Below are 27,478 nucleotides of genomic sequence, written 5' to 3'. Positions count from 1 at the left end.
CTGAAAAAGTGAGTATTTGCTGCTCAATGTCGTAAATTAAGCTCCACGTGCACTTACATTACAAGAGCAACAAGACAAAAACCGCTGCTGCTTCGTTATATAACATCGGAATTCTGAAAAGAGATAACGTTGATAACCATTGTTGACATAGCTACTAACTTAATACATAAATAAGGATGAATGAATTAAGATACAAGAAATAAATGGTGTAAGCCATCCATATACACCATTTATTTAAGGGAGATTTTATTCACTAATAATAATAAATGCACATACCATTTTTCGTAAATTTTTTTAAAAAAATTAACTAACGCCATCAACAGGACATCTCATTTTTGTGCCTTTTTTACAAATTATATAAAAAATTTCATATAAAATTTTTCCCATATCTGTCCAATATGTGCACTCGTCGACTAGAAAAGTGATCTCTGAGTGATGATATCTTGTATCGAACTGCATAAACAGTTCATTTGTAGGCATCCACGCTAAACTCCAAGTAGAGAATCATATTGTCAGCAACTTCTGACCCATTTTGACTTGCCATCTATCTTGGAAGCTTGTCTTGTAATATCGTAACTTTTGCAGCAAGTATATCATGTATTTAGTGAACTCCAACTCATTCTACATCAGTCTGTACACTAGATGAGATGCTCCTCTTTGGTAACCGCATCTGCATGATAAATGCATTTAATCAATATATTAGGTTAACAATGTCAAAAACTATATCCAAATATATGTCCTTGCCTTGGATTTTGTAGTTCTCCATCCTCCGAGGTTCTGCTGCTGAGTAAATGAGAAACTCTCAATGGAATTAATACCTCCTCTATCAGAGCTTGAATTGGTGGACGGAGATAATTCCTAAAATTGAGAGTGGAAAAGAAGGTACAAATTTAACAGGATAAAAAAAAATCTAGTGGGGCACTGAAACTTTTGGCGTTGGTTCATTTATCAGAAAGCACCAAATAGTAACACGTCACCACATTAAAATTTTGGGATATGGATCATTTATCATAAAGCAACATGTTGGCAGTGGAATCATCCCCTAGAAACTCTCTGAAGATCTTACATATGTTTCATTAATTCCAGAGTAACTAGTTAGATTAGTATCTCTAGGGCTTGGGTTTAAGTTTTTTGCTTGGTTGCTTACACGGCAAATAGTCAAAGCATTCTTCTATCTAGAGCTTATATCCAGCCTAGAGAAGTCATCAAATAACAATAGATTTCAGCTACAGAATTAAGTGCCATGCACATGCAGAAACATGATGAATACACAAGACTCTGAATCAAATAATGTATATGCTACATACAAGATCTTTAGGGACATCCCAATAATAGTGCCGTAACAGAACTGAGATAATGGAAACTTGGATGGTCAATTTACAGATATTCTATTGGTCGTTGAACCAATCACTTTCAACAAACAACAACATACCCAGTCTTATCTCACACCGTGGAGTCCGGGAAGGATAGTGTGTACACATACCTTACCCCTAACTTGTGAGGATAGAGAGGTTGTTTCCAATAGACCCTCGGCTCAGGAAAACATAAGCACCACATTAATGAAAATATAGACAAGGGACAGTACCAAAAAGCCATATAAAAGCAGAATAAAAACAAGATATTAAGGTAATCAACAATGAAAGAAAGCTACGGTTAGTCATAAAAACCTACTGCCCACAGAAAGCGAGACTGCGTGCCAATACTACTGTTATGAACACTCTAGACTACCTACTCTACTATCCTAATCCTCGACCTCCATACCTTCCTGTCATGTCCTCGGTCATGCTGAAACTGCGCCATATCTTGCCTAATCACCTCTCCCCACCTCTTCTTTGGCCTACCTCTACCTCTCCGTAGGCCCTCCAGTGTCAAACCTCTCACACCTCCAATCACTTTCAAATAGAGGACATATTAGAGGTTAATGATTCAGATTATGTTAGCTCACAGGCATATCATGGATTAGCCATTGATCTGCATGACCACTATTGTCTGAGTCATGATGCATTTGACCTATCAACCAAGAGATTGCATGATACTTGACTCTGCTTAAGGTATTTCACATGTGCCTGTGCTACTACAATTTTACACATTCTAGGTCACGTGTCCCCAAGGAATGAGCAAAGGACTGACTGACCTTTCTTGACGCTTCAGGCTCTTTTATCACCAAGCAATCACAATAAAGCAGCACCTACACAGAAAACAAATGGTGCAAATCGGAAATATCTTAATAAGAAGCCATGACCTGTACTGTAGTGGCTGAAAGATTAATACCTTATTTAGTAACTGGACATTAGCTGCATCAGAAGCCATGACCTGTACACCAAGACAATGTCTGGAATTTACACAAAAGGGGCAGAAAATAGTTTTGAAAACACAACCATCTTCTTTGCACCAAATCCCCTGTACAGATAAACTGTCACTGGTTCTTTCATAGATGCGTTGATCAACAGACGAAAAGTTAGCTACAAGAATAGGTATACTATGTCTGCTCGGATCAGGGGTTTCTAATTGGCCCTTCCAAAGAGATTTCAAGTGAGTTTTTGTTGACGAAGTTCGTGAGCACATAACAAATAAATTATTCTCAGGAAGCCCCAGTGGATTTTCACACAGTGAGCAAAATATCTGTAGTCTTTCCAGCATAGCAAGTTTAGACTGGACAACTGATGTATCACAGTTATTCAGGACTGGAGACCTCGGAAATTTGGACTTCTCCGGTTCCTTGTCTAACGGACTAATTCTGGAACCAGAATCAATTCGCTGGTATGCATCTTTAATCTTCCTTGATCTACATGTAAAACTATCATGCATCGGAGTGTTGGTCATCTGAATATCAAATTCTTCTGCACGGAGATGAACAATGGATGACAAATCCAAACGTTTTATCCTTTTACCCACATGAGAATTGACGCTTGAGTTAATTGATGATTCAACATCACACGACATCCTGTTTGCTTTGGTACAAACATCTTTTTCAGGAGTAAGCATCAAACAGGAAGATTTACAACCCAACGCAGTATTTTGTTGAGTTATAGGATGATTTGCCAAGTGGTCTGAGAGCTCACCAGATGCTTGAATAATGGTTGAGCTAGAATATTCATCCTTGGAGAAGGATTGAGGACTAGAAACGTGAATAATGTCATCAGGACAAGGAGTTTCTTTTACAATGGTTAAGTCGAGGTCAGTGGGGATCAATGGATCTCCAGAAAACCTGCAAAATTGGAAATTCAGTGTCACAAAATAACGCAGAGGTAAAATGTCCAGTGGAGAGCTCAATATACAGACATTTTTCAACTGAATGAAAGGAATAAAATTCAGACACAACACACTAAGGATTCATGTTTCACCTAGGTGATTTTTCTGAATCACATTCCAAATCAATGTAACCTCTGCGACCATCCTCGTCATCACTTAACATCAAATGCGGAGCATGAACTTTCATTTTTGTGGAGGATGTATTATACGTTTTATTAATAGGTGAATATTGACATAGGAGAGCAGCTTTTTGACTAATCAATGCACCATTTTGTTCTTCCTTAAGCCCTTTCACATTATAAGTGCTCAACTTATGATTTTTCTGCCTGGTTCTTACGCTCTTAGTTAGAGAAGCATTTTCTTCAACATCAATAACAGAATTCTGTACGGAAATGACTGCCTTGCCAGCACGCTCCTGTTTAAAGTAAAAGAAAAGGTTTAAATTAATAACTTTATAGAATAAAAAGGAGAACAATATTGGGAAAACTTCAACAGAGACAATGGACTGATGCAGAGAACAAGAGCTGCCATGATAATAATTAAAGTTTGTCAATGAGTACTTCGACATCTCTGAAAAAGGATTTCAGTTCTTCTATTGACTCGTCAAAGCTGCCGAAGTGTCTTATTGAACTCCGCAACCACTTTGAAATATAAGCTCTATTCCTTGCCTCACAGAAACGCTCATCTACATGCAAGAAGATGAAAATGATATTGTATAGAGAAAATGTAATCTGATACAAGAAAGGATAGAGAAAATCATCAAATTATTCAAAACAATATAAAGGCAATGAGGCATTCTTTCTTGAAATAATGTACCAAGCTGTAATTAATTAGAAGTACTCAAAAAAGGGGAAAAGGAGAGGTGGAGAGAGAGAGAATTCTATTTAGAGATTGCTGACAACAAGATACCTTTATATTTAAATAATAGATATGACTGATATTACGGGCTAGTTAACTCTGGGGATGTACCATGATACAATTGTTTATATTAGGGATCAAATTTACTTAACATCTATAATGAATAACATAACACTGTTTCATTAGCAATATGTCTTTTGATGAATGATTGAAATACTCGCAGTCTGAAGAAACAACAAAGCCCTAAAATAGTCTATCTTAAAATGATGTAACATCACCAGTTTCCTATATTGCATGACATAAAGTTTTTGTTGACTCATCAAGATCTACTAATGACCCTCGATAGGGAGGTGTGGAGGTCGAGGATTAGAGTTGTGGGTTGACAGGTAGTCGAGAATCTCTTCTAGTCGTATTAGTAGTATTAGTACTAATCTTGTATTCTCCTATTCCAAGTTCCTTGCTAATTAGACGATGTGGCATTATTGCCGGTAGTTTTTGCACTTCTCTTATAGCTTCATATTCCTAGTTTCTATGCTATTACATGATGTGCTATTTGTTTCTTTTATCTTATTTCTTTGTCATTGTTAATGTTTGTTTATTGTGTCTTTTTCATTGTTCTTGAGCCGAGGGTCTATCGGAAACAGACTCTCTTCCTTCATAAGGTAAGGGTAAGGTCTGCGTACACATTACCCTCCCCATACCCCACGTGTGGGATTGCTCTGGGTTTGTTGTTGTTGTTGTTCATCAAGATCTACTAAAGATCAACACCTCTACATGGTAAAATCAATTTCCACTTGTTTACAAACAACATACTAAATACTTCTTCTAAAAATATTAAATTTGTCAAAAATATATATTTAGATAATAATGAGGCAAAATATACAGTTTACCCATCAACCTTGCAGTGTAATCTCTTGTACACACCTCTCGTTCACGGAAAATCTTTTACACACTCAACCTTTCAGAAGTGTGTCTACGACACACCACTTTTGTGCTTGACCAATTTTTCAAATAACGTGAAAGTCACGCCCTAATAGGGTCGTGACACGTGTCATTGACCTTAAAAAGGAAAAAATATTAGAAATTACAATTAAAACCCATCTTCATCTTCCCATTTTCTATCTTAAGCATCATTGTTACTGCCACCATAGTTGTTTGTGAGAAAGTTTCCAACAACACCAAAATTAAACCACACTATCTAAACCTAAGTTGCTCGGACTCGGGTGCGGGTGTCCGATACGGGTGCGGATCTAGAGGTCAGATCCTTCATGATCTAAATTTAAAGATTCGGGGGTACGGATCCAGGTATGGATACGGGTGCGGGGATTCAACTAAAAATAATTCAATTATTTAAAAATAGAGTTATAAAGTTATGTCTAAATTATGAGACACTATGTGGAGAACTTACAAGGTATTCCGTGAAGGAGAAAATATTGAACAAGAGTAGAATTTTAGAAGGAGATAAAAGGAAAAGGACTGACATAGAAATTTATATATACAAGGTATTCCATTTTCTTCCATATCACCCTAACTTTTGATTTGTTTTCAAAAATCATTGTATCTGTCCCAAATTTCTCCGTTGATTTTGGTCAAAGTACCCAAAATCGGTTGACCAGATCCGACACGGATCCCACACCCACGTCGTGTCGACACGGGTGCGGCACTGAAAGTGAAGAGTCCGAGCAACTTAGATCTAAACAACTAGCCGAAAATAATCGAGCAACAAATTGAGTTCAACAACCCAATAATCAACAAGACCCAATTGAATTTACAAGCTTATTTCGATACCCCAACAATGGTGGATTCTAGATTTTTTTACCAAACTTTCAATACTACTGTTAAAGCTTTTAAATCTATCAAAAATAAATGATTTTCACAATATTTAGACAATAAACCAACAAAAATCACTCAATTTTAGATCTAAAATTTTATGTTCTTTCAAAAATTCTATTTGGGGAAGAAGATGAGGGGGAGGGTGGTCTAAGGTGAGGAAGAAGACCAGAGGGAGGAGGAAGGGTTCCTGTGGGGAAGGGAGAAAAAAAATGGGTGTTTTACGGGCATCAGACGCTTTTTTGTGTGTAAACACGCAAGTGCTATCTGGTCAAAAGTAGTGTGTCTTAGACACAGTTTTAAAAGGTTGAGTGTGTAAAAGGTTTCCCGTGAAGGAGAGGTGTGTAACAAGGATTTCACTACAAGGTTGATGGGTAAACTATATATTTTGCCTAATAATGAAGAAGAAAAGTGTCGTACCCAGACATTAAGAAATTCAACAAAAAGGAAGGAGCTCTTCTCCTAGAAACTCCGAGAACTATAACAAGGACATGTTGTTGGATTTTGCATTTGTTACTGCTGATATTTGATTTACCAGAACAATAAGTAGTTTAGTTGAAAGAGGAGTTTTTGTTTAAATTTAAATTTAATAGGATAAGTTAGTTGAGATAGTTTAAGTTTTTGAATTTGAATTTATTCTCCAAATTTTCTGCAGATTCTGTTTTTAAATTAGCTATTTAAAGCCCTCTTGGTTTATAAAACTTAAAAGAGACTTTTTCAATCAATACTTTTAATCCTTTTGTTGCCCCATCTTTTAAAATAACCAACAATGGTATCAAGAGCTTCATTGGTCTTACGGGATCTGTGAATTCTTCCAAAGAACCATTTTCAAATCATTTTTTACCAATATCAATTTTTAAACACATTTTCAAACATGGCAAGCAACAGTTTCTCATTGAATGCCCCACAAACTTTCACTGACGAAAATTATCAGATTTGGTCAGTGAAAATAAAATCGTATCTTGAAACCTATGATTTATGGAATGTTGTAATAGAAGAAAGATCTTTACAACCACTCCCTGCAAATCTTATCATTACCCAAATTAAAACTCCTTCAGAAGAACCTTCAAACAAGACAAAGTTGTTGAGATTGTTTTCTATGCACACAACCAAAAAGAAGAAAAAAAAAGAAAGAACAAGTCATTGCATATGGGATGCAAGTTCAAAAACACTTGAAAGAATGCACAAGCACAAATTGCCAAAGCAGAAATTGAGGAGGATCAGCCTATTGCAGCAACAAAAGCAAGGAGGAGTGTTGGATTTTGCATTTGTTACTGTTGGTATTTGATTTACCAGAATAATTAGTTTGGTCGAAGGAGGAGTCTTTGTTTAAATTTAAATTTAATAGGATAAGTTAGTTGAGATAGTTTAAGTTTTTGAATTTGAATATTTATTCTCCAGATTTTCTGCAGATTCTGTTTTTAAATTGTCTATTTAAAGCCCTCTTGGTTTATAAAATTTATGAGAGACTTTTTCAATCAATCCTTTTGTTGCCCCATCTTTTAAAAAAACCAACACATGTTGATTCTGCTAGCAATGTGAACCTATAGTCAGCAATGGTCAAGAAAGTCCATAGTGTTAGAATATGTGTTGGTGCAGTTTATGAAATATTCAAATGATTGTACAATAAATAGAAACCCAAACTGAGAAACCTTTCTTTATTTTACGTAGCCAACATCCCTGTATAATGAATTCTCTTGTACATGTACTTCACCAGTTAAATAAGATATTTCTCTCTTATTCTCCTTTTTTACAGAAATACAGAGTACCAAAGCGAATGAAGCTCTGAATAGTTAGATCCTTATCCCACCCAAAATGTTTGGTCCAAGTGTTCCAACAAGATAGAGCAAATACAGTCATTGTTGCTTATGTGAATTGGGGTCTTGTATGTTGACTTGGTCGGTTTCTTTATAGTCTAAGGTAGTCTCCATGAGTTTGCACATGGAGATGTCTCAGTTTAGCTCAGATAGCTCTCATCAAGCAAGTATGCCCTTATAATCTTGGATAAGATCAAGATGGTTGGCTTCTAACAGTTCACAAACAAAACCCCAACCTAGTGTCAAGTTTCCAAAACAGGGGTTGCCTTTAATAAGTTAAGAGCTGCTACAACAATAAGTTGTTTATGAAGTCCTTAGTTGTTAGCATGACCAGCCAGTTCTTGTTGGATTCTTGTGATGGTCATTGGGATGCAATCATCCACATGCTGTGGTACCAAGCTGGTGTTCTAGGCCAAGCAATCCAATACAAGGATCGAGGAGATATTTGTGATGTTTTTTTTTGATAATGAAAGGAGATATTTGTGATGTTTTGGTTATCCTACTGCAAATTGGGCCAAGTTAGCATCAAAGAGTGATCCATGTTTGATCTCTTAAACATGTAAAAAACTAAGATCATTTTCTAGGTGGAGCATAGAGGCCTAGTTTGCTATATAGGCAACATATGAGCTTATGCAGTTGAAGTAGTAAGTGAAGAGCTGAAGTTCAGAAAGGTCAGACAAACAAAGTTGATTTGCAATAGTCAAAGTTGTGATTCATGGCACTTCTAAGTTCTAACTCAGTGTTCTATGAGAGGATCAAGAACATCCAAATTATTGTCACTTGGTTAGAAAGCACACTTCTAATCTATCTCCACTAAATTTTGTTAGTTCAAATGATTAGTTGGTGAATGTGTGCACTAAAGCACTCAAGGACCAAAATCAATTAAACTTTTGTCAAATTTGGGGCGCATGATCTATATGCTCCAACTTGAAGATGAGTGTTAGAATATTGCCCAGATACATTATACATATCTAAGAACAAAGTATGAGTAGAATTTTGTATATGGCAATTAGGGATCCTCCTCCATTTTTCTTCTTTTCCAGTAACCAAATCACCATTATAAGGAGGTTCCTTTTATGTGCGTACTCTCTAAGTTAGCAAAGAAAAATTCTCTCGTCTTTTTCTCTTTACGCAACCAAATAAGGGGTAATATAATTACCTAAAAAGATCACAGCTCCATAGTCAAATCTATGGCGTATGCAACGACCTACAAAACAAAAAACCAATTATATCAGAACCCAATGAATTTGGTGGATTACAAAGTAATCACACAACATAGATAAACTTTTTCGGGAAATCTTTAATAACTAAGACATCCCTATACGAAGCAATTAATTGCAAAATAGTTTACTCATAGAGATGGCATTTTTGTATAACATTAAATGGAAAATATCATTTTGGTAAAAATGTGTTGATAAACACTTTTTCTGTAAAAATAACTTAAATACCTTAAAGCTGTTAAACCAGAAAAAATGAGCTTATTATTTCAATACTTTTAGTTATGAATTAATCCAGATACAAATTGTGTTTCTTAATTCACCTTAAGCTATAAATTGACTGGATAAGATCATTTTTAATTAATATGAATTATTTCTTAAGGTACATATAATAATAAATAATTTGACCAAAGTTTGTAAGTGGAAAAAATACTTAAACAGTGCAAAATAATTCATAAAATAGAAATTACAAGTATTTGATATTATATGATTGTCCACAACTGCAACAACTATGGATGATCATACAGATTAAGCTGACAAACACCAAGTTGATGAATCTGTGACGTATACTCTTGCTAACGATTTTGTTTGAGTTATGGATTATACTCTTAAATTGATATATATGTGATAACAAAAGAACTCTCAACATGGAGATGTTTAGAAAGATACCAGAGACATGGCCTACCTGTAGCCTGGTTGAGAGCTCTGAAGGCTTGATGACAATACCACTCACTCCCACTCAGAAGATTTTTGGATGACTTATAAATATCATTGAACTTCTTCTTAAGAGAGACTTGAATATCATTTCTGATGGAAAATGAGCCCCATATTAGTCACTGAAACATATATGAATCAGTAGAAATTCATATAAAGAGAGATTTCTTACATGTTTGGAAAGGGAATGCCTACAACTATCTAATTTAGTTAAGAAAATAACCACAACAACCGAAAACTCTGGAACAAAAAGCCCATGCAATCTCAAATATACTTGCAAATTGCAATATAAAAATGAATTGCCACTATAAGAATCCACATAAGAACATCAGGATTTATGTCCGCATTTATGCCGTCCTTATCAGATTCCAGGAAGACAAATAGTAGTAACATAATTCAAAGAGAGGAAAAAGGATACGACTACACGAGCCTTCTCGTCGGAAAAGTCTATGCCTTCAGAAACCTGCAGAAACCACTTGCATATTCAGATATCGAATCTTTTCAAGCTTGAATAATCTTACAGACAAAAATGAAAGGCCAAAGTTTCATTTTCTTTGCCTCCGATGTGGAGAAAGAAATATAATGAAGATGGACTTTGAAGCTAATAAACTATGCACAACACAATGTGCTCCTAAGAGCTTATTCATAAATAAAGATAAAGCAACTCTAAACAACATCTTAACTGATTCTGCTGCAAAAGTACCATATTATCACAGAGGAAGGACTCTTCAGTGAAGTATCTTGGCAAGTCATTGTTGACATGAATGTTAAAATCTTTTTCAATGCACTTTCTACAAAGGATTCATTCCAGAACTGTAAGGATGAAAGTCTGTTTGCTTGTCTGGCCATAGAAAGTATTTTCCTGGAAAATTCAGTTTTCGATAGCTTTACGTTGTTCACTGTCTACCATGTAATGGCTTCTAAGCAAGGAGATTAAGGTTGCAAAGCTACATGTTTATACTACCAAATTATTTTACAAAAGACATATCTAAAACATAAAATAATAGGAACATTGCAAAACATATTGCTTAATGCTGGGAAGGGTGGCCAAGCTCCAAGATGGAACCATTTTATGTTGCATCAGAAAGGTTATAACCCCTAAGAAACTCCAAATCAATGTTAATGGGCCATAAAAGTGCTGCTACTCCTCCATTATACAAATTAATAAACCTGAACTGAGTTAATATGAATCAAAAAAATCTTATTAAAGCCTTTCTCAACATTCCAAATAATTTAAGAGTTGAGAAAGACCGGAAGCACTCATGTCTCTAATACGTCCTCTCACGTGCGGGTTTGATTCTTTTTCACGAGCCAAGTACGTGGAAATTCTTTCTGATAATGGGTGTCGATGATATTTGAACCCACGATCTTTTACTTATTGAAGTGTGTAACCATCTCATCTAAAAGCTTAAGTTGTTAGAGAGAGAATTTTTATTTACTTAATTATATCTCTAACAACTAACAAATCCTTTGTTGTTAGTCCCAACTCTTTTCTTAGTCTCTTGCGAAGTGTTGATTAACTTTTTAAGAACAGTTGTATTCAAGTCATACCGGAATTTTGTAAGTTATGTCAAATGCAAAAGACGAATTCCCTTAGTAAGATTGTAAGTTGAACATTAAATTAGGTAATTACAGATTGCACCTCAGTGTTGCCAATTGGCCATGTGGGCAGTTGGACCCGACAGAGTAGTGAGACTGAACTTCCGCAAGACAGCCATTTGTGATAGTTCAAATACTAGAAAATTAGTACAACTTGACAGGAGGAATTAACCCTGATGTACCTTTCCTCGACAAACAGCAAGAAAAGCAGCTCCCTCTTTCTTGTTTTCATCTGAAACTTCATGTGGATTACTGTCGCTAAAAGCTGACTTTTTTGCCTTTTTCTTTCTTCCCATCATCAGCTTCCCCTTTTGGTTAATAGAGCTGTAGTAACCCTTCAAAACTGATTCAAATTCTTCTGGATTCCCTCTTGGCTCTAAACGCAAACATCAAAGAAAGAATTAATAGCACCAGTAAAGATCAACAATTGGCAAGCATGATGAATTTCCAATGCATCAATGGAAAAGCATGCAATGAATAGTTCGGATAATCTTACTCCCTTACTGCCTGTTTTGCTAATATCTTACTGATGTCCAAAGGATGGACTTAATGTTTCTTACCAACGAAAAGGGGCTTTCGAGCATTAAGTTGGGCCCATTGACCTGTTTCTTTCCAGCGAGTGCTTAATTTCTCCATCAGCTTATAGCTAGGAAAGAATACAAGACAACCACCTGGAACAATCTTGCATATTTCCTCTAAAGATATGCCAAGGGCATCCTTCACGAAGAATACTACAACATCAGACAGAGGGAAATACAAATTGACAAATGAAAATTTAGCATAAATATCACATAATACCTGAAAAGCATATGAATCTGTATTTTTGAAACTTGCATTCAGCGGATAATTTCTTGGTCCTCTCGAGATTACAGCAGCCCAAAACTGCAATTCATGGGCTGGCATTGAGTTCATCTATAAATAAAGTCCGAACTCCAGCAGATCCCAAAACAATGACAAATGTTAAAGTACCTGTGATTCAACATCTATAACATGTGGAGCTTCCAGAGAAGTACCGAAAGTAACACCAAGTTCAGAGGAAAATGAATTCATTGGTGATAGAGTCCTGTAATAAAAATAACGATGCAGCACATCAAATAAGGAACTGGAACTTCAAGCAGCAGCTTTTCATAATTGTCTTTCTGAGGTATCACAAGTGAAGGGCAGGAGAAGGCACAAATAAGAATGTGCAAGGATAGATCATGAACAAACAAAGTAAACAAAGACAATTATTCGACTTTGAAGGACAAGACTTATTCGACTTTGAAGTAAAACATAAAGTGGTAGTAAGAATTTTGTGAAAATAATATGCTCAAACAAGACAAATTACAACGTGATATTTTTAGTACTCTTTAATATCGACCACGGAATAAATGCAAGTGCTAAGATCAAGGATGTTACAAATATAAAAAAGAAATATGTTATCCAATACAAGATATGAGAAACAGTTTCATGTCATGCTTCTTAATTGATATCTAATGATATATGTAATTTTTATCCGGAGAGTTTAAATTTTAAGGTAAATTGCATATAATCCAAATAACCCAAATCATAATTTGATATTTGTGTTCGCGCATCACGCGGGTACTAATACTAGTAAAAATAAAGATGCAGCACATCAAATAAGGAACTGGAACTTCAAGCAGCAGATTTTCATAACTGTCTTTCTGAGGCATCACAAGTGAAGGGCAGGAGAAGGCACAAATAAGAATGTGCAAGGATAGATCATGAACAAACAAAGTAAACAGAGACAAGAAACATTTGACGTATGTACATATTCATGAAACTGAACCATACACCATTGACCTGAAAGTTTTGCTAGATAAGTCATTAAGTTTGCTTCTAATTGGACCCAAGCAAAAAGGAATTGTCTAAATTTTCCAAACACCAACAAGGATTAATGCTTGAATGAAGTTGCCATGTGATGTGTGATATTGCACATACCCTGATGTTAGAATCACTGACAGACAAGAATCAGCAATTTCTCTGAACACAACCGCTGGATTTAAGCACCATAAACTAAAAGAATGCGTCCAGCTACCAACAGCAGTTCCTGCACATTCATAGAGGGATAGCAGCATAAAATTAACTATCAAGAAATGAATTAGATCTCTAACTCAGGATTAGAGCATTGTGACTATATCTTCTAGAATTTCATCAGTGTCAGTATTCATGTCACTAGTAAATAAATCATCCTTTCCTCTTTGTTTCTTTTCTATTTTTATTCTTTTGTGTGGTGGTTGAGGCTTGAGGTGCTTCACATTAGTCAGGGACGTCTGGAGCATAAACATATTTATCTCATTTCCTTCTCGTGTGTTCCAAGGATGGAGTTAAAGGGCTTTCACCTCTTTTAACTGATACAGAACCAGATCGAAACAGAACAGAATCACCAAGTATCTCTACTAGTTTTAGTAATCAGGAAAGTTTTAAATAAACCCTCAGATCCTTTTATGCCCTGCAAAAGCATTCAGAAGATCAAGTTCCTTTGAAGAAAGAACACTTAAACGTCCTTCTTACAAAAGCCCATCATTACATGCAAAGCATTTCTTGTTACAATTCATAACAAATATCTGTAAATATTTTAAAATATTTTTGTCAGCAAAATATGTTAAATGATCTGTGCAATTTAGTTTAATAAGATCAAATGGGAGACCTAGTGCGCCTGAAGACAGGAACAATAAGCAGCATCTTTCTCACATATATCAGTACTTACCAGGACTTTTCTTGACATGTCGTTGTAAAGCTAGCTGATAATCACACACATGAAGCCCGTTTCCCGAGAAGAAGTAACGAAGTGAGGTGAATAGTCCTGAATGATACTCATAATTGTCAATGTACATAAAGTTCCTTTAAAAGATAAGTTTAGCATTTAGAATTAGATATAAGATGCAGTACCCTCTAATACAGCTGCTGCCATGCCACTCAAATGAGCTGTCTCTGGCTCAGCTTCAGAAGCAGCTTTGATGGCCTTCAGGGGGAAAATGATAAGAGATTAGGGTGAGAGCAAGTGCAATTATATAAATACTTACACTTGTCCTCATATCTCCACTGTGAAGAAATGGACCTTGGCCCTAACTCAACCCTAAAAGCTAGATCATGGGTGGAGGATTGTGCAAAATCATATAAGGATGCCACAACCCATTTCCTCAACAAATGTGGGAATTAGTACCCCAGAACGCTCAGGACAGAACAATTGGAGTGTGGATAACATGACATGTGGACCCGACATTGAGAATCACAACAACAGGGATCGATGTGCCTTAGATCTGAACCATGTGAAAATTTGATCTTGGGCCTAACTCAACTTCAAAAGCTAGCTCACAAGGGAGGATTGTCCAACACCAAAAAAGGGGGTCACAACCCATTCCCTCAACCCATGTGGGACTTAACAACCATTATCATTATTTTAAGACTAAACAGACCAGCATCAACAAGAATTTACCTTCGAGGCACATTCTTGTAAAATGGGAAAGCACTGCTTCGTCACATTGGCTTCTTGTAGCTCTTTCAAGGCCTTGTCACCCGTCCAACTACAAATTAAGTTGGAGCAGATGAGATAAATAGGTATGTATGTATGTATATATATATATATATATATATATACACACACACACTTGCGCACAACATGCACAGGTAGAATGTGAAAACTAGTTAACAGCAGAAACAATGTTACCTGCAGTAATGTTTGAGCATGAATCACCTTGAGTCAGAGTCTCAAATAAGTATATGAAATAGCTTTCACCTTGTGTGAGAATATGGTTAGATCTAATTTGTACTCAAATTGTAGAATTTTAGTACTTTTCTTTTGCATATACAAATATTTTTATTGGGTTGAAGATCAACTTTGAAGGCTTTACACCATATACAATTATAATTTCCTGATTCAGCTTCAGCAGTAATAAATGTTTAAGTGCGCCAAAACTTAAGAGCTTTCTTAGACTCTGAACAATTAGAATATGTGGGGTACCCATGCCAAACATTTAAAACAATGTCCTGTAACATGACATAACCAAAGTTTGGTCGGAAATGGAAACCTAAACACTGACAGAGTCTTGCTTTTCAAAAGTCAAGTAATTGATTCCATGTCCCTTTCAGTTTCCTAAGACTCCATACTAAATAAAGAAAGTCATGAAAAAATTATAGCTTCTATGAAGCAATGTAAAGTATAATTTAAAATAGAAAAATTATACTTCCCTATCAAAAATGATAAATGGAGTTATCCTCAGCAGTATGGAAAGTGATAAAGTCCCTCAGCATCTTAAAGCATTTCCATACGACTGTATGCATCAAGTTTAAAGAATGAAGATACTGGCCAAATACATGGGAAATGCAAGAAAACAGTCCCTGTCTATCACTTTACCTTTTGCAATTATCAAGAACAGTCTAATTATGAGAAGTAATGGATACTCCTTTTGTTATATAATGTTCCAACATTTGATAATGATGAATACAAACTTGATCTGTTCACATTACATATATGTTTTTCTCTGTTACTTCACATCTGAAGCAGGAACAATAACCGAACCATAACTCACCATGAGAAATAGTGTTGGAAGTCGTGCCTTTCTAAAGTATTTTTCTTCCTATCAATCCAATTCAGTATGTCCTGCAAAAATGATGAATACACGAATAGATGGAAAGCTCTATAAGCTGTCAACAGAACTTAAAATTTGCAGTAGTTACCTGTACCATTTCTACCAAAGGTTGGTAAGTCATAGTATCAGATAGTGTGAGTTGCTCCAGTTCCATCTGCAACTCTTCCAGAAAACAAGAACTGTGAGAGATGAACTAAAATAAAAATGTAAGAAAGTCTTCTTTCAATTTGGCCCCAAATAAAAAGATTAAGTAAGGGCATGGAGAAAAGCTAGTCCATGCTTACGAAGAAAAGTATCCTCCTCAATATCCACACTACCAGCATCACGAGAAATGTCCTCTATATTGCTGCAGACAGACACCAACCAAAACAAATATACGAAAAACTAGTCAAGACAATGATATGTATATACTTCATTTTGATTATGGAATACATACATTTTTCAATTCTTCTGATGAATCATTACTACTTTATCTGATATGCAATACGTGTTTAAGCATTCTGTCTCGAAATAATTCTCTTATTTTACTTCATGTTGAATAAAACAATCAGTTACTAGCAATTTTTAACAGTTGTTTTCATCATTTTGAATTGGAAAGAATTTTTGCTGAAGCACTTCTTCAAGAACTTCTCAATATCTGAACTTTATTTCAAAAGATGAAACGGTATAAGTACAATTTCAACTCGGAAAAATTGATCAAATTGAAAATAATTGATAAGCAAAATAGATCTATCGATTTGGATCAGACAGAGTATTAGTTGTTGTCTGATGTTCAAAACAACCATTTCCTAGACCTAAAGATGAATTAATATATTTCATAGCAGGCAAAACTCTGCATTTGTAGCTCAGCTATTATGTCAAAATCATCTGTTTTTACGAAACTCCTTGTGCATATTTTAATATGTATAATTAAATTTTCCATTATTTTCTACACAAACAAGTCACCAGGGAAAACAACAAATGTCACAAGTGGTTTATATCTATACATACTGGGCTTCATCGAGAATAATGATGGCCCCTGTTATATCTACTTCCATTGCTCTCCTAACAACTGGATCGATGATATAGCTGTATGGACAGAACACTAATTCCGCATCATCAGCCATGGAGCGCGCTGCAAAGTATGAGCAGCCTAAAAATTGTAGAATAGCTTGCTGATGAGTTCACTCCTTGCATAGAAAATAATGGGAAAACTTTACACACAGACTTTGTCACCTTTAACAATTTGTCCAACTTTAACAAGATCTTCAATATCATGAGCCTCGTGGCACCCTCCTTTCTGAAGGGATGGATGACCTTTGACTTTATGAGAATTTCTATTCAGAAATTAGATTAAAATCTCAATTTTTAATCAAGAGAAGAATAGACGATAGAAACATCTGAAAGTCAAACTAACTAACTTGAATTCTGAGCACCCAGCCTCTCGATCCTTCACTATTAACTTGCTGCAATTTCAGCCATAACATTATAACATTGGACAAAAGAGATAGGAAAGCAGATTTTATGAATATATGGAAAATCACCATTTCTCATCAATGTTGTCTTCACCTCGTACATTCACATTTGTACAGTAGTGTTTTCGTGAAGCCTGAAAGAAGATAAATAGTAAGCAAACAACAAGTACAATATCAAGCTGAAAGAAACATAGAAGCAAAACGATCCAAAATCCTTAATGAAGATGTTACATCCCACATTTTCACACGTTAAAGTGTGTCATGATTTAGTCGACATAAGCTCAGAGATCAAGACTATTCTCAAGTTCATGAGTGTATAAAACCATGCATCGCACATGTTGTAAGGTTTAGAAGTTAAATGATTTGAAGAAAATAAGTTTCGTCGGAAGTCGACAAGTTGGGGATGTTATAACCCATAATTTTAGGTGAGACTAGGGTGCTTAACATCATAAGAAGGTGATGTTACGAGGTATTTTAATCGTATGATAGTCGTGTGCTAAGTTTTGAAGTCAAGCACGTTATGAAACAAAAGTTGGCAAAAAGTTGTCGCAAGTTACGTTCATAATTTTACTGAAAATTTGGGTCTAATGTTACCGAGTTTTTCTCTTAATGTACTTGGATTTACGGGGTGATCCATGCACCAAATTGAAGATCTACGAGTCTAGTTTCCAACGCATTAAACCGTCCATAGATACGACATCGGAGTAGAGAGATATTCGCGCTTTCGCGAGACTGCGCAGGCAGCCCCTATGGGACCCACCTAGGCGGTGGAAACTTATCCTTTTGTTATAAAAACGGGGGAAGCCCTTATCTCTCATTTTTCGACCAGAGCACCCCACATATCTCTCTAAAGGCTCTCTAAGAGCTCTCAATGGTTTAAGGGTGATTTCTAAGGTAAACCACCTATATCTAACATCAACAAGCCCGTAAAGGTAGCGGAAAGCGCTTCTATGATGTTGTGATGACGTTAAGGGTTGTTGTGAGTTAAGGGAACCTGGATTTCGAGTTGTAGTTGTTATATAAGGTAAGTAATTATCTCCTTGCTTGTGCTTAAGCCTTTACAAGTGTTGGTGAGGCTGTTTAAAGCAAAATACTACAAGATAGCATTGAAATAGCCTAAGATATGGTTACTGTTTTGTTGGGCTGTTTTGAGGTGATAAATTTGATTTGTGATGGCTGGAAATTAGGAATATAATATGATTATGTTGTGGCTGATGTTGTTAAAATTATTCATTTATCAATTAAGTGAAATGAAGAAGAAAACATGTAAAAACTATGAATTGAAAGTGAAGGTGGAAGTATGTTTGAGTTGTTTGTGCGTGTGTACTGTTTTGGAAGGGTTTTGAGCTAGGTTTCGGCTGGTTCTTAATGTGGTAGCTTGGGTGTGTTATTGTTGATGTTGTTCTTATTGTTTTTATGCTGGTTTGGATGGAAGTGGAATTTTATAGGGGAAATTTTTTCCGATTTTCTATAAATGACCTACTAGCTTAGAAACATGTTTGTAAGTTCTTCTATGGCATTAACTACAAGTTTTATTGTCTTAATGTAGATTGAAGTCTTCGGGAAGATATACGTTGAGTCGTTAATTAACGACAAAGGTATGTTAAGGCTCACTCTTTCTTTCTTTTGGCATGATCTACAAAGAACGTAACCATAACGTCGTTACTTCAAAAAGAACTCTATTCTCAAGATTAAAGGTTGTGAACCTCATTGTTTCATATTGATATAGTTCACGACTCCTATTGTTCTTTGTCGGGATCATTTCACGCCTTGATAGCCTTTGAATTTGATGATCTTTGTTGACTCTCGGACAATTGATACAGACACAATTACATAACGATAATCGGAGGATAACGACCTTGAGCCACTCCGATCAGATCCATAAGGCCCTTCAGAGTTATTGCTTGCATTACACTTATATATGTGTATCTATTTTCTTACCGAGCCGCACTATAGTCGGTCGGGTACAGCACTTATAGTTATATGTGCACACCGTTACAGCTTATTTTGACATTATTGAGTCCTATTAAGGTCGGGTACGACCGAGTCCTCTTTAAGGCCGGGTACGTTATGATACGACATAAGACATTATCGAGTCCTATTAAGGCCGGGTACGACAGAGTCCTCTTCGAGGCCGGGTACGCTATGTTATGACATGATTTGCCTCGCAGAGTGGCTTGATACTATATTATATGACCTCGTTTAGTGGCTTGATTTCCACAGACATGCATATATATCCAGGATTGTGACAGTGTATGCCTTCAGAGGTTTTTTATGAGTTTCGGGTTGACTTCTGTACTCTTCCTTACATATTCAGTACATCTTTCGTACTGACGACCCCTTGCTGGGGCGTTCGTTTCATACCCGCAGGTGCAGATAGAGATTCACACGATACCTTGCAATAGGTGACTTGACTCAGTTGAATGTTGCCACGCTCCCTTCTTCCAAAGTTGTTTAGTAAGCTGATAGGTATGGTGATTGTGTATATATACATAGTTGGGTATGTCGGGGTCCTGTCCCAACCAGATGTTGTTGATGTACTCTCTAGAGGCTTGTAGACATAGTTGGATATGTCGGGGTCCTGTCCCGACCAGATATTGATGTACTCTCTAAAGGCTTGTAGACAGTCGTCTTATATATAGTAGTCTTGTGTGGCTTTGTCGGCCTTCTTAGTGGACCCGTTGTGTTTATATTGGCCTTGTCGGCCTTGTTGTATATATACGTATGTTGGACCTTTTCTGCGGGCAGGTGGTTATGTCTTTTGATCAGGTAATCACTCTTCAGAGGCCTCGTCATCCCACATATGGTTAAGTATATTACAGGTATTAGGATTGGTAAGCACGGGCCTTAGGCACCGGGTACCGGCCACACTCACAAGGTTGGGGTGTGACAGAAAAATTGGCTAGTTTTCTCTAACATGTATATTTCTCGGGATTCCCTCTCTTGTAGGATATTAAGGATTTAACAATTGGCAAGTAGAAAGACATTTTCAACGGAATAGGGAGGAGGTAGTTTTAAATTATTATATTCTGTAAGCTACAATTTTTTTGATAAGGTAATAAATTTTATTGAGAAATTTTGGGCATAAAACTAGTGTTATCAAAAGCGAAAAGCGCAAAAAAGCTCTAAGGTCTATTGGGGTTTTAAACGCAACGCGCAAATAAAGCGCGGGCTTTAATGAAGAAAGGCGCAAATGGAGAAAAAATGCATATATGTATATGTAGTCCAAGACTAATATCAATAAGCATGAATACTAAATATATGGATAAAGAAATTGAAGAAAATTTATTCTAAAATAAAATATCAATTGTTTAGTATCGCCTCTTCAGGATTATGCTCATTGGTAAGGAAAAGTATGTCTTAGAGCCTTGATGACAACACTGAAGAGCCCGCTAAGCAAGGCTAAGCGCTCAACATGATTTGAGCCTCACTTCAGGGCTAAAGCGCGTTTTAAGCGCGCCTTTGATAACACTACTAAAACCCGCATACAAGGGGTATACCAAAAGGTAAAGTCCTACATAAAAATATGATTCTCTACGAATAACAACTCAATCTTCTATACAAATAGGAACTTCATGGGTGCACCAAAAAGACATAAGGGATAAAAGACTACTTTTCAATTGTACAAAATCCATCTCTATCTCTTCAAAAGCTCTCCTATTTCTTTCTCTCCGAAGAACCCACATAAATGCCAAATGAGCCACATCCCAAGCCCTATGTCTCCTTCTCTTTCTACCACGAATCTAGCTGAATATGACATATTTCATGGTTTTTAGCATCACCCACGAGACACCAAACTAGCTCAATATTACCCATCATAACCTCGAGGCCACTTGGCCATGCAGAAGAAGATGATCGACGTACTCACGTGAACCCTTGCACATGAAGCACTAGCTGATGTACGTCACCTTCCTCTTTCTCAACTTCCCAACAGTCATGATAACCCCGAAACAGCTAACCAAGCAAAGAAGCATACTTTTCTCAGCACATTTGGACTCCAAATCAATCTATGTGGAAAAGGAACCTCCTCTCTGACTAGCAACTTTTCATAATAAGATTTGATAGAAAAAAGTAAAAACTATGTTGATTCCCTCCCCCCACCTCCAAGTATCCTGGATATCTTGCAATGTTGCTTAATCGTGAAGCAAGCCTACAAGGTTTTGGAATTCTGTCACTTCCCAATCTTGAAAGTTCCTCCTAAAGTTCAAATCCTAAAAAACCTCTTCATCTTGTATTCTTTGGACTTGTTGGAATGTCATCTTTATTTGACGTGAAATCCTATAAATGTTTGAAAATGTAATTCTCAAAGAATTGACCTCACACCACCTGTGCCCCCAAAAATTAACCCTCCTCCCATCCACTTACTCGAAAAGATACAAATTGGCTAAACTCTTTCTATCCCTTCATAATATTTCTCCACAAACCACAACCATAAGGCATAGTAACAATTTTTGTCCTCCAAGCCCCTTCCACTACCCCATACTTTGGTACTATCACCTCTCTCCAAATGGCATACTTTTATGATATCGCCTCTCTCCAAAAAGCATGCTCCTCAAACCCAAATTTCCGTAACTATTTTCCTAAGGCTTTATTGAAACCCTCAAATCTTTAACGCCAAACCTTCCCCAACATTTATGAGTCATCACTATCTCCGACCTTACCAAGTGAAATTTTTCTGCCCCGTCTGCTGAATCCTATAAAAGTTTCTTTGTAGTCTTTCCATCTTTTCTATGACACTAACAGGTGCCTGAAACAAAGACATAAGTAAGTGGGTATACCCCAAAAAATGCTCTTAATAAGCACTTCCTTTCCTCCTTTGGACAAAGATCTCTTTTGCTATCCTGCCAATCTCTTCTTAACTCTCAGTAGTACGAGATTCCAAGTTGCTTGATCCTTGTTTGAGGCACCAAACGATAATCTAAGGTAAGTAGTAGGAAGAACACCAACCTTACAATTCATGATTGATGCAAGATTCTCAATGTCCTCTACTTCTCCAACTGGAATGATCTCACACTTTCTAAGATTGATTTTGAGAACTAACATCACCTAAAACCAAACCAAAACATGTCGCAAGTGTTCCAACTGACACCTATCTGCATCACAAAAAATTAAAGTGTCATTGTCAAACAAAAGATGTGAGACAACTTATTGACCCTTGTTCCCCAACTACTACATTGAAACCCTCAGATAGCCACTGAAAACAACTTTATCCATCATCCTGCTCAGAGCCTCCATAACTAAAATGAATCTATAAACTACATATATATGACATACCACATTGTTGATTATGACTTGAACACTCCTAGTAGCTATATAAGATATTAGGAAGGCACTAAACTTGTTTGGTTAATAAGTGATTCTTGGATGCAATCGCTTTGAAGTAATATGTTACAATTAAACTTCAAAGCATATTTTGTCAAATGGTAACAAATTCAGTAAGATCCAAAAGGAAATATTTGGAATATCAGTCTCATCGAGATCATCTATCTCATACAAATCCTAACCCAAACTCTAATTTGATCAAAATATTAATCGAACATTATGAAATAATCCAAATTATAATACGCAGTGGAGACCGACAAGAGCTTCCGGATCCTTCTTTACTTTGATTATCAAAGTGATTCAGTTTGGTTTGGTTCCATTTAAGTGCTTCTCTTTTTCTTGTGAAATACCTGGGATAACCTTCTTTCATTTCAAACTAGAATATATTAGCCATGCAAGTCAGCAAAAGCAAAGATAGTTCTATACTTTGACATATGAAAACCTATTGGTTTTAGTTAGTGATTCAAAATTTAATATGCCTATTGTTGAAAAGGCACAACATTTTCTAAAGATATGTATCTAATCTTTGCACAACACATTAGTTCATTAACTGAAGATCCAATCTTCGTAAGACACATCTATTCATGAAAAGGTGCATTGGTTATATTTCACTCTTTAAATACCTTAAGGCACCAGCCCAAGAAATTATCGGTTGACTTCCGTACGATTTTGAGTTCCATGGCTTCATCCTTTGACCTTTCATCATTTCAATCTCCTCTAAAGTCGCTTTCATATTCACGCTAATTTCCTACAAAAGCAGCTAAACAATTTGAGAGTTATCCAGTACTTTGATTTATTATACTTTAAAGATTCCTAAGTGGTTCTTTGTATCTTGAGAGTAGGACGTGACTTTGCTATTTGCACCTGGGTAGCAACTGAATCTACCTTTGAAGACAACTTCCATAGTGTGCCTTGAACCGAGTTTTCACATCCAAAACTCTATATTATAATTTATTGTTAATTGTTGCATCTTAGTCATTTAGTTGGAGTCCTTCTAATTAGTACTTCCATCTGCAATATTTGCCAACGAAGGCACAAGTACTTGACAATTCCCTCAAAATTGTCATTTTCAAATTTGTTAACTGTGATTGCAGCTTAATCGTCTCAATGAAATAGATCATGGTTTTGAGCTCTATTAGGGCATCCTTGCACCACACCTACATACTGTGGATTATCCTCGTCTTGTCATGTTGTTTGCCTAATAGTTTCACTTGAATTCTTTTCATATGTAGCCACTAATCATAATTCTTGGCAGCAAATCCTAATTTCCCAGCCAATTTATGGTTGTTAGCTTAAACCAGTTATTGCCCCCAAATACCTCTCATTAGTCTACCTCAAATATCTCCTTTTTCACAACAAAAATATGAACAAATAAGACTTTAAAGTTGTATCTGGAATCAATCATGACTGCTAAGAAAAATGAACCATGGGCTTGAGTCAATCACAAAAGCTAGCTCAAGTGGTGAGGATTACCAAAGATTATATAAAGAGACTACTACCAATTTCCTTAACCAATTTGGGACATTCTAACCCCCCCCCGATGCATAGTAGGCCCAGTTCACGAGATTCTACCACAGTAGGGCCCAGTTGTCTCTCCATTACTCAAGTCATCCAAGGGAAAGGACCCATGCACCGCAAAAAAGTTTCCCTTTTCGTGTATTTCAACTGAGGATAACATAACTTGGGGACCCAACATTAGGAAAAAAACAAGGATAGGTGTATATCTAATATCATGACAAGAAAAATGAACCTTGAACCTAGCTCAATCAAAAAAGCTAGCTTAAGTGTTAAGGGATTGAGCATTTCTTAGAACCATATAAAGAGACTACAACTCGTTCCTACAACCAATTTGGGACACCTTAACAATGTCAATCATGTCGTTGTTCAACATGTACAAATTGTCTCATTAAAATTGAGCATCTTATCTTCCATTTGGTATTTATTGTTTCATAAAACAAGAGTATGTATACTGTAAGAGCAGCTAAAACATGTTTATTACTGCCTTTAGCCATAAAGACCACCTCAAAACATAATGGAAAATGTAGACAAAACTCCTAAATGGGTTACTTTGTACACGTAGAGAAAAATTTGAGGAATAAAAGAAACAAAGATAAAGGGACATTCTGAAACTTCTTAGCAACATATTTATCACCCAAAAGGAAATTGCAAGTGAAAGGAGCCTTAACAGTTGCAGTTTCAAGCCTCCTGCGTATGCAACTTTGTTCATTTTCTTTCTTTTTTTCAATTACCAATGAAGAATTTATTCTCACATGATATGACCGTATATATTAGCAATAGGTAGGAATATACAAGAAAATTTTAGCAAGTGTAATTCCTAAGGCACGTATGCATATACACGTGTGTATCTGTCTGCATCTATATACATGTAGGGAGTAATAACCTAATTCCATTAGATTCATTATACAATTTATGATAGCCGTGGGCATTTTTTCTTTATTACTGGCCGAGATATTCGTCTGCGGCCGACCCTTAGGATCAATGAGCCTTCATATCTACCCTTTTCCAATTATATACCAAGCTTAGTTCGCATGGCGTAAGGCTCGAACCTGTGACCTGAATCACAAGTCCCTCAACCTTTGCCACTTGAACTAAGCACTAGGGACTAATGATAGCCATGGGAATTTAGGTATAACCATAAACATGATTACATGGTAACTAAGATTGGAAAAGAATATAATAGCTTACTAAAAGGAAAAAAGGAAACCCACCAGCACAGCCATTTGCACCCGATAACTTGTCTTTCTGTATTCCCGAATCACTTGAGCAATTTGTGCATGTGTCCTCCTAAGAATATTATCCAAGTGCAGAAAGAGTCACAATGGTCCAAGTATACTAAATTATGACAGGCCACAAAGTCAGGCATATGAAATTATAATGTGGGTAATGCCAAGGACATTAGAAGATATGCTAGCAACATGGAGAGGATGCAATGTGGATAGAGTGGAAATTTTTTTAGGAATGGCACCTATGTGCATGACGTGGCCGGTGAGAGTCAAAGATGCTTTACAGATAAACACATAGCAGTACACAAATTGAAGACTGAGTATTTATACCTAGCACTTTTTGGTGCGAGCAAAACATAGTATATGGTTTGAAGGTTTTTATCCTCCTTGGAGACGCAATGGTCAGTGAAGCTTTTGAATCACCTACTTGATCCTAGTGTGCATGTGCGTGTGTGTGTGTGTGATGGAGAATCACATTTGAAAAGAAGAAGAAAAAGATGACCTGATTTTCAATACACAAATTCTGCCAATTACTTTGCCTAGAGTTTGCTGCTTCTAGAATGAGTTAACTTCACACGCTAAAGCCTTGGTTCATCGCTTATGGCCTGCTAAGCCTCTAAGGGTTCAATTTTACATAGGGTCCAGATATTGATCTAAAAAACTATGGAAAAAATATTAATCTTACGTGGCATAAAAGATTTTAGGCGCCACATTTTTCTTCTTGTTCTCCCCATTAGTTGCAGCCGATGATGTTGTATCCGGGTTCCCTGCAGAGGCAAAAAAAATTAAATGCGAAATCCGCCTCTGCCTTCAAGTCCTACACTTCAATTGTTGTTTATCTTACAAAGTAATAACGGAACGAAATGAAGTACCTGAGGGCTGCGTTTCAGGAATAAAACCGCCGCCATGACCAATAGGATCAGCAACGGCTTGAGGATCGGGTTTGGAGTGGGTGAGATGAGAATAAAGATTAAGACTCTTAGACTTGAATTTCTGTTGCCAAGCAAGAGCTGAGCAAAGCAAGGACAGCGACTTTCCAGTACCGGTGGGAGATTCTAGCAGCGCGTGAGAACGACCCTCCCTATGTGCTCGATCAAGTGTGGCAATGACTCGATTCATGAAAGCGAGCTGTGTACCGTAGGGTTGGTATGGGAACTCCACCGGAATGCCGCCAATATGCACCACATGTATTGAGGATTTAGGGTTTTGAGTCGCCGACGGCGGTGGTGCTGGCTTATAATTCTTCATTCCTGCAATGGAGACGGCTTCTGCGATGTCGAACTAATTGTGGATTCGTGTATTTTGTGAGTTTTTTTGCTTTGGCGGGAAAGAGGTTTTTTCATTTTCATTGTGGCGGGGGACTTCCCGAGTACTCTCTCTCTTCTTTCGCTTTGCAGTTTGCACGTAAATGACAATTACAAAATGAGCCCCAATTTTTTGAATGCCCAGTTTGCCCATTAGCAATTGCATTTTCCTGGCTGAAGTGCACAAATAGCCCCTTTTGAGACCAATGTTTATATTTTTGCCATGTTTTTAAAAGTTTACAAATATAACTCATGAGCTACACAAGTTGAAAGGATGGAAAATTTTGCTATCACTTTTGGATAACTTTTAAATCGAGGTCTAAAGTATTTTTCATAGTTCTTTTACAACTTTAGACTGTCGGTCAGTCGGGTCTAAATCTTTCAATGAACTTTGTATAAAAAAAATCTTTCAGACAACTTTAGACCTTGGTCATAAATTTTTTATAAGTACTTCAATTTCTTCTATAACTAACGACCATGGGTTCAAAAGTTCACTGATTACCTGTATGATTGATTTTACTTTCTTATCTTTTTTTAGTTTAATTTAGCCTAGCTTTGACTTTGAATTCATTCTCTAAAGTTAAAGTTATCTTTGTCTCTCAAGCACACATCTCTGGTTTAGTAAACTTTCTGAAAATGATCTCAAAATACGAAAACAATATGTGGTTATTTCTTGAATCAACCCAATGTATCTTTGTCAAATAAAAACAACCCAGACATATATGAGTTCAACTTTTTATCATATGCTAAGCTAAATAGATTAGGAAGAGGGGGA

The 27,478-nt window shown here is 36.4% G+C and overlaps 1 protein-coding gene across 1 annotated transcript; it reads right to left on the bottom strand.

Annotated features, from left to right (window-relative positions):
- Positions 1-72: 72 nt before the first annotated feature.
- LOC104116984 (uncharacterized) lies at positions 73-26,804 on the bottom strand. The gene is made up of 28 exons (XM_009627952.4): positions 26,272-26,804; positions 26,085-26,166; positions 25,385-25,460; positions 17,403-17,467; positions 17,280-17,324; positions 17,095-17,195; positions 16,870-17,011; positions 16,164-16,225; positions 15,968-16,041; positions 15,820-15,890; positions 14,727-14,814; positions 14,180-14,252; positions 13,998-14,093; positions 13,229-13,337; positions 12,257-12,350; positions 12,086-12,169; positions 11,848-12,004; positions 11,470-11,663; positions 10,107-10,151; positions 9,861-9,889; positions 9,660-9,781; positions 8,917-8,964; positions 3,813-3,937; positions 3,345-3,667; positions 2,272-3,208; positions 2,135-2,188; positions 745-858; positions 73-670 (listed from the first exon to the last, which is right to left on the bottom strand). The coding sequence occupies exons 1-28, from the start codon at positions 26,645-26,647 to the stop codon at positions 617-619; spliced, it is 3,840 nt and encodes a 1,279-aa protein (XP_009626247.1). The 5' UTR covers positions 26,648-26,804; the 3' UTR covers positions 73-616.
- Between the last annotated feature and the right edge of the window lie 674 nt (positions 26,805-27,478).

This window comes from Nicotiana tomentosiformis, chromosome 8, assembly GCF_000390325.3.
Source record: "Nicotiana tomentosiformis chromosome 8, ASM39032v3, whole genome shotgun sequence".
Lineage (NCBI taxonomy): Eukaryota > Viridiplantae > Streptophyta > Magnoliopsida > Solanales > Solanaceae > Nicotiana > Nicotiana tomentosiformis.
Note: the sequence above shows the minus strand (reverse complement) of the source record. Positions and strands in the feature narration are given on the sequence as shown.

Bases quoted from the DNA above. Each gene is read 5' to 3' on its own strand.
- LOC104116984 (XM_009627952.4), bottom strand. From the start codon at position 26,647: ATGAAGAATTATAAGCCAGCACCACCGCCGTCGGCGACTCAAAACCCT. The intron at 12,005-12,085 runs GTATTATGTGAT...TTCTTCGTGAAG, and splicing joins CAGATTCATATGCTTTTCAG to GATGCCCTTGGCATATCTTT. The intron at 8,965-9,659 runs GTAGGCCATGTC...TTTGTTTTGTAG, and splicing joins AGCTCTCAACCAGGCTACAG to GTCGTTGCATACGCCATAGA.